This window comes from Sphaeramia orbicularis, chromosome 22 (genome assembly GCF_902148855.1).
Source record: "Sphaeramia orbicularis chromosome 22, fSphaOr1.1, whole genome shotgun sequence".
NCBI classification, from domain to species: domain Eukaryota; kingdom Metazoa; phylum Chordata; class Actinopteri; order Kurtiformes; family Apogonidae; genus Sphaeramia; species Sphaeramia orbicularis.
The window spans coordinates 51964689-51977975 of NC_043978.1; the positions used below are offsets into that span (position 1 = coordinate 51964689).

The 13287-nt window shown below is 40.9% G+C and overlaps 1 protein-coding gene across 2 annotated transcripts in view; it reads left to right on the forward strand.

The window, feature by feature from the left end:
• The window catches only part of sptb (spectrin, beta, erythrocytic), a 108436-nt gene that overhangs the window by 87497 nt on the left and 7652 nt on the right, over nt 1-13287 (forward strand). For both annotated transcript variants that reach the window (XM_030126930.1, XM_030126929.1), the window contains 4 exons: nt 1611-1689; nt 5093-5349; nt 8480-8653; nt 12029-12071. In XM_030126930.1, coding sequence (XP_029982790.1) covers nt 1611-1689; nt 5093-5349; nt 8480-8653; nt 12029-12071 — 553 coding nt within the window. The remainder of the gene's footprint in view (nt 1-1610; nt 1690-5092; nt 5350-8479; nt 8654-12028; nt 12072-13287) is intronic.

Here is a 13287-nt window from a genome sequence, read left to right on the forward strand (position 1 = left end):
GCCTCCTGAAGGCAGTTCTGAAGTTTAACATTTGTTTTGACTTTAAGACCATGTATCTCAATGATTTAGAAGAACTCAAGTGTACTAGGAGTGATAAATGGTTATTGAGATTACTGTTAGTGGCAAGTAAGAAGACTCTGACTAGAAAATGGCTGAAAAGACACATACCCACTATAAATGACTGGACTGATGTCGTGTACAATATATACGTCATGGAGAGAATCACATTTAATTTTGAAAACTGGTCAAAGTGGCTCACTTATATTGTAACTGTGAGACCGGACTTTGTATAATTTCAAAGGACCCTCAAACTTTACTATAAAGGGAAAAAAAAAAAATTATAATATGGTCATACGAGTATATTGATGCATGTGTGTGATGTATGTATATGTGGACTAGATGCTGCTCTAAGGCTGGACTCCCCCCCCGCATTGTTTGTTTGTTCTGTATTGTTTTGTTAGTGTAAGTATTTGTGTTATGGTTTTCTCAAAAACAAAATGAAAAGTAAAAAAAAAATTTTCAAATTGTAACAAAAATGCAGTGACATATTTTGATGTGGTAAGAAACACACACACACACACACACAAACACACACAGACTTATTGTTGTGATGGACGCTTTTATATTTGTAATGTATTTTTGTTGGTTTGGGTCTTGGGGAGACACCAGTTTTCTTCATTGGGTCGCTGTAGTTTGAGAACCCTTGGTTATATGATCTGGCGCTATATAAATAAAATTTGAGTGAGTGATTTGATTGGTTTTCCCCTGTAAGTCACTTTGGAAAAAAGCATCTGCCAAATTCATAAACATATATATAATATGGAGCAGAATACAGCGATTTGGCAAATTCCATCTATTCACAGGAAGTTGTATTTGTCACGTCTCCATCCAAATGGAGCAGAATTTTTAACCACATTTCAATCTATTAAAAGAAAATGTGGGTGTATACCAAGGTTCTAATAGTTTTGGATTTTTCATTATAGTTTAGTTTTATTTAATTTTGACTTTTTTTTCTCTAATTCAGTTCGTTTTAATTCATTTTTAGAGCAGGTTTGATAGTTTTTATTAATTTACATTTTTTTCTAAATGCTTAGTTTTAGTTTAGGTTTAGTTTTGTCGTCTCTTTTCTCTTCTTCTCTGTCGTCGTATTCAAATAAATCCCAAACAGGACTCTGCTGCTTTAGTCTCCATGTTTCCAGGTAGAGTGGGGACCAGAAGACGACTGGAAACCACAAGTGAACACAAGTGACGGACCCTTAAATATCATATGGTGCTGCTAGCTACAGTTGCTTGAGGGAAATAAATTGATTTCGTATCAATCCGACACTGACAAAAATGAAAACGAAGGGAATTTTATCCATAATTTTTATCCGTTTTAGTTAGTTTTGTAAACACACAATACGGTTTCAGTTAGTCGTTTTTTTCTTTTAATTATAGTTTTTATTTATTTCAGTTAACGAAAATGTTTATTCAATTCTAGTTTTTGTCATTTCGTTAGTTTTCGTTAACGATAATAACCTTGGTGTATACATGGTGTCAGTGAATGCTTAGAGGTGAATTATGAAGATGAGGAGTACGATCACATTGTGTATTTTTTTTGTTTCGTGCAGACCCCTTTCCTCCAGGAGAGAAGACACTGGCTTCGTAGAGGAATCGTCCCAGCTCTACACTATTGAAGAACAGACCCTGGTTAGTCACTGTCTGAACCTCTGTCTTCACTTTATCATGTGTGTCTTAGTTTAACACACAGGTGTCAAACATGTGACCCAGGGGCCAAAACCAGCCCACCAAAGGGTTCAATCTGGACCCTTTAGATGAATTTGTGAAATGCAAAAATTACACTGAAGATATTAATAATCAAGGATGTTAAAATCATTTTAGGTCAGTTCAATCTAAAGTGGATCAGTCTGGTAAAATATGATCATAATAACCTATAAATAATGAAAACTGCAAATTTTCCTCTTTGTTTTAGTGTAAAAAAGTAGAATTAGAAAAGAAAAACAGCTACATTCACAGACTATCCTTTTACAAAAAATATGAATAACCTGAACAAATATGAACAATCTGAAATGTCTAAAGAGAAGTATGTGGAATTTTAACAATGTTCTGCCTGTTACTGAATCTGTAAGTTGTGATGCACATGTATAAGTGATCAGCTTAGACATAATATTTTTAACGCTGCACATTTTTTCTTCAGAATTTTCAGGTTGTTCATATTTGTTCATGTAATGTTCAAGTACGGTTCGTAGGTGTAAACATTTTCATTTTTACTGTTTTCACTCAAAAACATCGAGAAAACTTTGTGTTGACATTATTTATCAGTTCTCATCCTATTATTTATATTATTGTACTGGTCCGGCCCACTTTAGATCAGATTAGACTGTATGTGGAACTGAACTGAAATGAGTTTGACAGCCCTGGTCTAACACAATCGGCCTCATTTCTGAACCACCTACATTATTTTAACACTTCAACACAAACTATATTTGACTCGGCTGAGGATTCCCAGAGTACTTCCTAAAATATACACATACAGATCCAGACTCAGGAAACGGGCAGGTAACATGGCTGCAGACCCCCCTCACCCAGTCCGGTCACAACCTGTTGGAACTTCTTCCCTCCGGCAGGTGATGCAGAACACTGTACCCCAAAACAGCCAGACACAGGAACAGTTTTCCCCCAGGCCCTCACTCTGATGAACCCCTCATGACCCATCCAGTGTCAGTACCCCCCGACTCCAGTGTCAGTACCCCCCGACCCCAGTGTCAGTACCCCCGTGACCCCAGTGTCAGTACCCCCCGACTCCAGTGTCAGTACCCCCCGACCCCAGTGTCAGTACCCCTGTGACCCCAGTGTCAGTACCCCCCGACCCCAGTGTCAGTACCCCTGTGACCCCAGTGTCAGTACCCCCCGACCCCAGTGTCAGTACCCCCCGACTCCAGTGTCAGTACCCCCCGACCCAAGTGTCAGTACCCCCCGACCCAAGTGTCAGTACCCCCCCGACCCCCGTGTCAGTACCCCCGTGACCCCAGTGTCAGTACCCCCCGACTCCAGTGTCAGTACCCCCCGACCCCAGTGTCAGTACCCCCCGACCCCAGTGTCAGTACCCCCCGACTCCAGTGTCAGTACCCCCCGACCCCAGTGTCAGTACCCCCGTGACCCCAGTGTCAGTACCCCCCGACCCCAGTGTCAGTACCCCCCGACCCCAGTGTCAGTACCCCTGTGACCCCAGTGTCAGTACCCCCCGACCCCAGTGTCAGTACCCCCCGACTCCAGTGTCAGTACCCCTGTGACCCCAGTGTCAGTACCCCCCGCCCCCAGTGTCAGTCCCCCCCGACTCCAGTGTCAGTACCCCCCGACCCCAGTGTCAGTACCCCCCGACCCAAGTGTCAGTACCCCCCGACCCCAGTGTCAGTACCCCCGTGACCCCAGTGTCAGTACCCCCCGACTCCAGTGTCAGTACCCCCCGACCCCAGTGTCAGTACCCCCCGACCCAAGTGTCAGTACCCCCCGACTCCAGTGTCAGTACCCCCCGACCCCAGTGTCAGTACCCCCGTGACCCCAGTGTCAGTACCCCCCGACTCCAGTGTCAGTACCCCCCGACCCCAGTGTCAGTACCCCTGTGACCCCAGTGTCAGTACCCCCCGACTCCAGTGTCAGTACCCCCCGACCCCAGTGTCAGTACCCCCCGACTCCAGTGTCAGTACCCCCGTGACCCCAGTGTCAGTACCCCCCGACCCCAGTGTCAGTACCCCCCTGACCCCAGTGTCAGTACCCCCCGACCCAAGTGTCAGTATCTCCCTGACCCCAGTGTCAGTACCCCCCGACCCCAGTGTCAGTACCCCCCTGACCCCAGTGTCAGTACCCCCCCGACCCAAGTGTCAGTAACCCCCGACCCCAGTGTCAGTACCCCCCGACCCCAGTGTCAGTACCCCCGTGACCCCAGTGTCAGTACCCCCCTGACCCCAGTGTCAGTACCCCCCGACTCCAGTGTCAGTACCCCCTGACCCCAGTGTCAGTACCCCCATGACCCCAATTCACCAACACACATACTTATATTTTGTGCACTGTGTAATTTGCACTATGTAAAAAAACTCTATTTGCACTGCAATTTTATATATATATATATATATATATATATATTTATATTAGGGCTGGGCAAGTTAACGCATTATTACTGCGTTAACACATTCATTAAATAAGGCTGACATTTTTTTTAAATCTCCCGTTAATGCCATTTTATTCTAACTCCTATTCTTCTGCTTGTGTGCGTGTAGCGATTAGCTCAGCAGACAAACAACAGGTTTACCAAGAAAAGCTGGACGCCCAAAACTTCTGTCCAAATCTTTTACTGTAGACTCAGTGTAAAACTGCAACATACAAACAAAATATGTCTGAGTTCTGTTCACTGCCTTAGTACATTTACTTAGTACAGTAATCGTGATTAATCACAGAAATCCATGCAATTAATTGTGATAAAAAAATTTTAATCACTGCCCAGCACTAATATATATATATATATATATATATATATATATAATTTTTTTTTTTTTTTTTACAGACTGTATCCTGTACATATCCACTCTCTGTATAAATATTTCAATTTGCACTTTCTGTACATATTACAATGTAAAACCCACTGTAAATAATATATACATATATTTTTGATAGACTGGACCCACACACCCACTCACTGTATATAAACTCCAATTATCATGCTGTTCATATCACATTGTAAATCCACTGTAAATCTGAACCCACTGCTGTCTTTGTCTCCAGTGGACTGTGTGTCTATATTGTGTCCAGGTCCACATGTTGTTCTGGGTTCATGTCTGAACTGTTTGTCTGTAGTGGACTGTGTGTCTATATTGTGTCCAGGTCCACATGTTGTTCTGGGTTCATGTCTGAACTGTTTGTCGTTCGTATTGTGAAAACTGAAGCCAAATTCCTTGTATGTGTTCACGTACTTGGTTAATAAAACTGATTCCTAAAATATCCATGGCTGTAGAAGTCAGGGACCCACTCTTTTCCCCTCCTTCTCTAAATGTGCAGATTCGTTCTTTGATGACTCTTTTTTCTGGTTTGACTCCAGTCTGGTTCTGGTGCGGTCGAGCCTTCTTCAGGTCTTCCGGAGGGGACGGCCGGAGACTCCACGGTGCCCGTCGTGTCGGAGATGAGAGAGAGCGGCTCTCTGGAGCTGGAGCCCTCCATCTCTGTAGCGACCACGAAGGAGCCAGAGCGGGCGGCCACCATGCCCACGGAGCCCCCCCGAGCCCAGACCGTCCTGCAGGAGGGCATGCTGGGACGCAAACATGACGTAGAGGGCTCAGGGAAGAAGGCCTCAAACAGGTGACGATGGGATTATTTACTTATAGGGCTGTATTTTGTGTGTGTGTGTTGTGGGGGATACAGTGGGGCTAGATTTGATGAGGGTCTGCCATCTACAATTAGATAATGAAGGGTTTTTTTTGTTTTTAATTTCCTGTGGTGAAGTGAAAATCTGATGCATAAGCTCCTGCTTTATGTATGAAGGACGTACATATGCTCTGAAGTCCTAGGGCCTGATTTACTAAAGGTTTGTGCGTGTACAAACGTGCACAAACTTGACTGTTCACATAAAAACCTGTTGAAGCTGATCTAACAGGACGCACTGAGGTTTGTGTCTCTCAAATGGACAAAACAGCTCGAACAGCCCATTTAGTGTGTTTGTCCTGATGAATATGAAATATGGGCGTTTCTGACAGAACACGCAGAATTATTGGGAGGAGTAAATATTTATGTAGTGTGTGCAGTGTGATTGACCAAACCTGAAACTGATCACAGTGGCTGATTTTGTGTCTGTTTTTAGTGCGTCTTAAAGGCAGGTTTGAACCTCACACAAAACTGGCTGCAGTCGTTGTGGTGAGGAGGCGGGGCTTAGGCCCAACACAAGGAACCAATCTGATCTGATCACACCAACATTTATGGAATGATCGAAGAAAAATAACAATAATAATTTGAGACATATGACCCCTCCACACACACTTTATGGGCCTGCCCCCCCCCCCACGCCCAGTTCAACCAGTGGAACATCAGCATTAGACCAGGAAGACTACTGAGAGACAACTGTCTGTCTGTCTGTCTGTCTCTCTCTCTCACTCTCTCTGTCTCTCTCTCACTCTTTGTCTCTCTCACTCTCTCTGTCTCTCACTCTGTCTCTCTCACTCTCTCTCTCTCTCTCTCGTGCCGTGCACACAAGGCAGACTGAACAGGACAGGTTCTAGTGCTGCACAACACACGCGCACGATCTCACACACACACACACATGCACACGCACGCATGTGGGCTGTAAGAAAATATCGGTTCTGCAGTATATTGTGATATTTCATTTCACGATACTGTATCGATATTTAAAAGTAGTATATGGATATTTTTAGGTATTTATTCAAATGCAGATATTGCAGAGGTTCACTTATGTTTTTTTTTTTTTGTTTTTCTTTATTGTTTATATTTTATTTATTCTTATTTCACACTCTTTTATTCAATAATGTTCGTTCCTTTGTTGGGACTGAACTCAAATCCTGTTCTGATGTTAGCTGTGAACTAATAGAATCTGAACATTTGAACAGGATCTGAAACTGTCATGTCTGTAAAACAGAATTTCAGTTTGAACACAGGAACATTTGGTGATAGAACATTAGATCTTGTTCTCATCAAATAAAAATGTTTTTAGTATTTATGTGTATTTCTGGTGTAATTAAATTCTTCCAGGAAATAATCTTTACAAAAAAAACAAAAAAACAATTTAAAAAAATGGTCTTTTTAACAGTATCGTCATATGTCGTATCGTGGTCCTAGTATTGTGGTTTGTATCGTATCACCAGATTCTTGCCGATACACAGGCCTACTGTTCACATAGTTATAGAACTCAGATCTAAATCCCAGCTGAATGAAAACATCCATCTGGGCTCTAATGTATGCGTAGTACATGTTCTGAAGACATCCTGTGACTTGGAGTTTGGTGGTGGGGGACCTGAGGGCAGACGCCGTCCACTCTTAACTTGAGAAACATTAAGCGCAGTGTGAATAAACTATCATTTAAAGGTCGGATTCCTCATTCTGTTAACGCACAGCTATAAAAAGAAGGCGCAGGGAGGTGCATACATTAGAATAGTTAAATTTGAAATGTCCCCGTGTCCTCTGGGAAGTGTTCATCTGTGTTTGTGCTCCCCTGTGACTCCTCCTGTTAGAAAAGAACAAATCACCACTAACCACAGCAGTAATTGGTCCTGTTTTAGCCTGTGTATGAGACTCAGAACAGGTCGAAAATAAATGTTCACAGCTGATAAACACTTAAAGTACACAACCAGCATCACCAGCTACATACAACCGTGTGATTAATGTCATTTCAGGAGCATTCCAGAGCGCTGTGTAAGTCTAAATGGTGTTCAGTGCTGCTTTAGCTCAGTTTTTATACCTGCTATCCAGACAGTTGTTTTTCCTGGACCATGAAGGCACCTTTTCCAGAGGATACGGCCGAGTTTCACTTGAATTAACTCGCTCCAAGCACACTTCTTATTTTTAATTAAGTGAATTAAGTCTTAATTGGAGTTGTGCTGTTGTTCTCGCTCTGATAATTGGGGTTTAATGAAATTGATTTTACATTATTACCTGAAATTAGCTACCTGTAATCACCCATATTAAAGACCCCCTCCTCCTCCTCTTCTTCCTCTTCCTCCTCCTTCTCCCTTCCTCTTCCTCCCCCTCCTCCTCTTCTTCCTCTTCCTCCTCCTTCTCTTCCTCCTCCTTCTTCTCTTCTTCCTCCTCCTCCTCCTCCTCCTCTTCCTCTTCCTCCTCCTCCTCCTCCTCCTCCTCCTCTTTTTCCTCCTCTTCCTCCTCCTCCTCCTCTTCCTCCTTCTTCTCTTCTTCCTCCTCCTCCTCTTTTTCCTCCTTCTCCTCTTTTTCCTCCTCTTCCTCCTCTTTTTCCTCCTTCTCCTCTTTTTCCTCCTCTTCCTCCTCCTCCTCTTCCCCCTCCTCCTCTTCTTCCTCCTCCTCCTCTTCCTCCCCCTCCTCCTCCTCCTCCTCTTCCTCCTCCTCCTCCTCTTTTTCCTCCTTCTCCTCTTTTTCCTCCTCTTCCTCCTCCTCCTCCTCTTCCTCCTCCTCCTCCTCTTTTTCCTCCTTCTCCTCTTTTTCCTCCTCTTCCTCCTCCTCCTCTTCCCCCTCCTCCTCTTCTTCCTCCTCCTGCTCTTCCTCCTCCTCCTCTTCCTCCCCCTCCTCCTCCTCTTCCTCCTCCTCTTCCTCCTCCTCTTCCTCCTCCTCCTGCTCTTCCTCCCCCTCCTCCTCCTCTTCCTCCTCCTCTTCCTCCTCCTCTTCCTCCTCCTCCTCCTCCTCTTCTTCCTCCTCCTGCTCTTCCTCCTCCTCCTCCTCTTCCTCCTCCTCCTCTTCCCCTCCTCCTCTTCCTCCTCCTCTTCCTCCTCGTCCTCGTCCTCCTCCTCCTCAGGTCCTGGAACACCCTATACTGTGTGCTGAAGCCAGGTCAGCTCTCCGCCTATAAAGACGCCAAAAGCTTCGGCCATGGGGTGACGTACCACGGCGAGGACCCGCTGTCCCTCAGTAACTCCAGCTGGGAGATCCTCACCAACTACAAGAAGAAGAAGCATGTGGCCAAACTCCGGTGGGAACCCTGTCTATTTTCTCACTGCCATATCCCAAAGGAGGGTTCAAATACTTTTAGACCTTAAAGAGCCACTGGTCTATATAGACAGGAAACTATGAATCCTCATTTTTTAACAGCGGCCCATCAAAGGTTTGTGCGAATGTGATGGGCAGCTTTCACCATTTTACCTCAGTTTTTACCAAATGAGTCCAGAATGAAAAGTGAATTTAACCTGTTTCATGCATGAATTATGAGAACCTTAATCAACACTTATTTCCTGAGTGTTTTTATTCCTCTTTAGGCATTTAAAAAACAATGCGGCTGAAAATTTTCTTATGAACCTATTTTTCATGGAGTTCCAAAAATGTCCACTTGACACCATGTGTTTAATTTTTGAAGCAAAAAAACATGGATTTACTAATATATCGTGTGAAAACTACGAAATAAAAACATTTCTAATGCTACTAATCTGCTGTTTTCTCACATTTTAACAAACTCAAATACTAGTCATTACTCACTTCATGAAAATAATATGCACAAAAAACCCCAACTTTTTTGTAAAAAAAAAAAAAACAACAACAAAAAACAGTGAATTGCAGTTTAGTACCAATAACAAGAAATTGTTTTTTTTTTTGTTGTTTTTTGTTTTGTTTTGGTTTTTTTAGTTTAGTTTATTTCAAATATGCAACAAGACAAAGTAATCGTACTTAGTCTTTAGAAATAAAACAGGTAGTAAGAGGTCATGGGAGAAAACAAAAAAACAAAACTTATACATGACTTCATTTGCACATTTGAAAAGGAGTGGGAGGAAGTCTAATTTATTTAATCCCACCCCTTCAACATTCGAACATGTTAGTGCAGATCAGGTTTATCTAGAACAGCAAAGTTACACTAATGGTCTGAATGTCAGTGTGTTATTATGGGATGGTGCATAAGTGTCCACTGTGTTGGCTGATATGGAACTAAAACAATAAAACCGATGAATATACAAGAGAACAGCTGGAGAAGAACTGTCCACTGGAGTGGCCACTGAGCATGAAAGGGTTAATTAATTGTTGAGTTTGTTAATATGTTTTAATTGTACAAACAGAAGCAGAAAACAGCCAAGTCTGTGAATGGGGTTATTAACCCTTTCATGCACAGTGGTCACTCCAGTGGACAGTTCTTCTCCAGCTGTTCTCTTGTATATTCATGGGTTTGGTTGTTTTAGTTCCATATCAGCCAACACAGTGGACACTTCTGCACCATCCCATAATAATACACTGACATTCAGACCATTACTGTAACTGTGCTGTTCTAGATAAACCTGATCTAACATGTTTGAGTGTAAATCAAGTCCTTGTTATTGTTATTAGACTGTAATTAATATTTTTTATTTTTTATTTTTTTGGCATATTATGTCCATGAAGTGAGTAATGACTAGTATTAGAGTACACTACAAACAAAAAGTTAAGGATATTTCTTTTTTTTTTTTGTAATTTTTTTTTGTCATTTTTGCCATTTGTAAATAAAACTATGTCTGGTCATTAAAAAAAATGTGTTTCAATTCACACACAAAAAAAGTAAAAAGCGTTGTGCAAGAATCCCAACTGAAAAAAAATACAGCCCAAAAATTTTAAATATCCTTAACTTTTTGTTTGTAGTGTATGTTAAAATGTGAGAAAACATCAATTTAGCAGCATTAAATGTTTTTATTTCATAGTTTTCACACAGTAGATCAGTAAATACATGTTTCTTTGCTTTAAAAATGTAATGGCAAAATTACTTATATATTCATATATATTTTCATATATCATATATGCTTCTAACTCTATTTCAGATATAGTCATGTCACTGTGTATTATAGAGCAGTTTTGACCTCTTTTGTGTTTTGTCCAGAGTAGAAGGCCAAACCAACATTTCTCACAGGGGTCTTATCTCTAAGTTCCTGACACTAACCAAAACACTTTCAACGCATCATAATTTTCTCACGGGAGACAGAAGACTACATTGTGATCTGTATTTTTGGGTTCAGACCGTCTCAGTCTTTTGTCTGAGTGATATCTCTTTCTATGGAGCTCCAAATAAAGTGATTTCTTTGACACTGATCGCTTGAACTGACCCTTCCTTATTGAAGACGAATTAGTAGAGTATTAATTTTCCATAACAAAAATTAAACGCACATTTTTGTAACTCCACGAAAAATAGCTTCATAAAAAAAATAATCTTATTGTTTTTTAAATGCCTAAAGAGGAATAAAGAAAAAAAATCTTAATTAATGTTCTCATAATTCATGCATGAAAGGGTTAACTCTTTAAGTGCCAGACAGTTAAGGGGCTAATAAGCCTTAAAAGTGCCACAGAATTTGGCCGTTTTTCAGTATTTCGCGTCGTTTTTATAATATTTGAAGAATCCTGCAGGAAACCGCTCGGTAACATCCAACCGATTGCTGATTAGATTCAAAACGCACCGGACGCAGCCGATTCATTATTGATCGTAATTTGCATAATTTATAATAATAATAATAATAATAATCTTTATTTATATAGCACTTTTCATACATTAAAAACTGTAGCACAAAGTGCTTTACATATCAGTTTAAAAATCAGTACCGCCCCCCACCCACACCCACCCACTCACCCGCACACACACACACACACACACACACACACACACACACACACATGCAAACCCACAAGCTCACACATACTTAAGAAGACTGACTGAGCACGGGTAGACCAGAACAAAATGTACAAGTAAAAGTAGAACATCAATTTAGGAGGCGCTGTCTCAGGGAGCCATCCGCACCAGGAGGCAGCCGCCGACCCCGGCGACCAGGCACCAGCAACACAGCCCCGCATCCCAACTAGTGGGAGAGGGCCAACTGGGACCCCCACCCACCAGAAAGGAGCGGACCCCAGTGAGAGAAGGCGCCACAGCCCCCGGAGTCCACAGCCGCCCCCCGGCATGGAGGGCTCCCTCTGATGAAACACCGGAGAATAAGAAACATTAAAAGATATAAAAATATTATTCGGTCGCGTGACCTCAAATTCCCGTCTGCTTGGTCTCAAAAGGGGGACACAGAAAGAACGTCATCGAAATGTGAGAAAGAAATGGGGGTGGATGGTTTGTTTGTACACAAATATGGCGTGTTCTCCAAAGCCGATCTGATCGGCCCGTGGCACTTTACAGGTTGTATTCGTAAAGCCGATTTAATCGGCCCATGGCACTGAAAGTGTTAAGAGTCTAGTTTAGACCAGCTCCAAATGTAAAGTGTCATAAAATAACTTTTGTTACAATATGGTGCTGTATAAATAAAATTGGATTGATTGATATTATTTTCCTGTGGCACAGTAATAGTAATACTGGTAATGATACTAATACTAATTGTTTCTGTTTGTTCTTTTCTCTCAGTCTCGCTGACGGCAGTGAATATTTGTTCCAGTGTAAAGATGAGGTAGGTTTATATCCACCAAGACACTGTAATGACGTGCATATTACTTCAGCACATAAATGTAGATGATTAAAAAACATGTCACTAAATCATCTGCTCCGTGGAAATGCGTGTCCACGGGTAAAGCTGTACTCAGTCCATTTGATTTAACTTGATTTATTTATTTCGAACATGCAAAGAAACAAAATAAAACAAAACAAAGCAAATTAAGACAAAAACAAAAAAACATTGAAATGGACCGAATCTATCTTCAAGCACAAACAAGTCTGAATTTTGCAAAAGGAGTAGGAAGAAGAAGTCTAAACTGATTTAATCCAACCCCTCAGTGCTTTTACACCTTTATCACTAAATTAAAACAAGAATCAAACAATACAATTTTCCTAATTTTACCATCGAACTGCAACTAATCCATACTGCAGTAACTGAATTACACACAACAGTCTGTTCATGTCAGTACAGTCATACAAACAGACTCAACAATTCAACCGTTTTCTTCAATAATTTTTTTTTTTTTCAAATCTTTATTTACATAATGTCGTATACAAATAGAACAACAGAACATGGAGAAAAAAGAAAAAACATGCTCGAGGTAAGGCAGGAAGAAATTAAATATAAATAAATACATATATAGATAAGTAAATTAAATAAATAAAAGTAGAAGAATAAACAATATTTAAAAAAAAAAAAAAAACCCTCTTTGCTCTTTTTGCCACAATACTGATGAAACATTAACTCATCTGTTTTGGGAATGTGCCTTCAGTCAAATGTTTTGGTGTGATATCAATCTTTTTTAAACTTTAAAATTGAAAATATTTTATTTGGTTTCTTTATTAATGATTTGCCGCTTAAGAAATCGTTTATTCTTAATCTTATTTCATTATTAGCAAAATTTCATGTGTATACAAGCAAATTTGCCAAACAGAAACCCAGCTTTGTTGTCTTTTTACTTAAAATCCTACTTGGACACTCTAAACTTCTGCACTAACCCTAAAGCTGTGAAAACTAAAGCCTTATGTAATGAATTTAAGTTGTAATTTTTTTTTTTTTTTTTTAATACATATTTTCTTCAATAATTCCAGCAGATTTATCAGTACAACATCATCCATAAACAAACAGGCCTCAGTGTCATTATTAAATACTGTAACCTCTCAAGAATCAATTCTTCATATCTTTTTTTAAACTGAATTCTGTTTATTTGTTTTATCTCCACACACAGAAA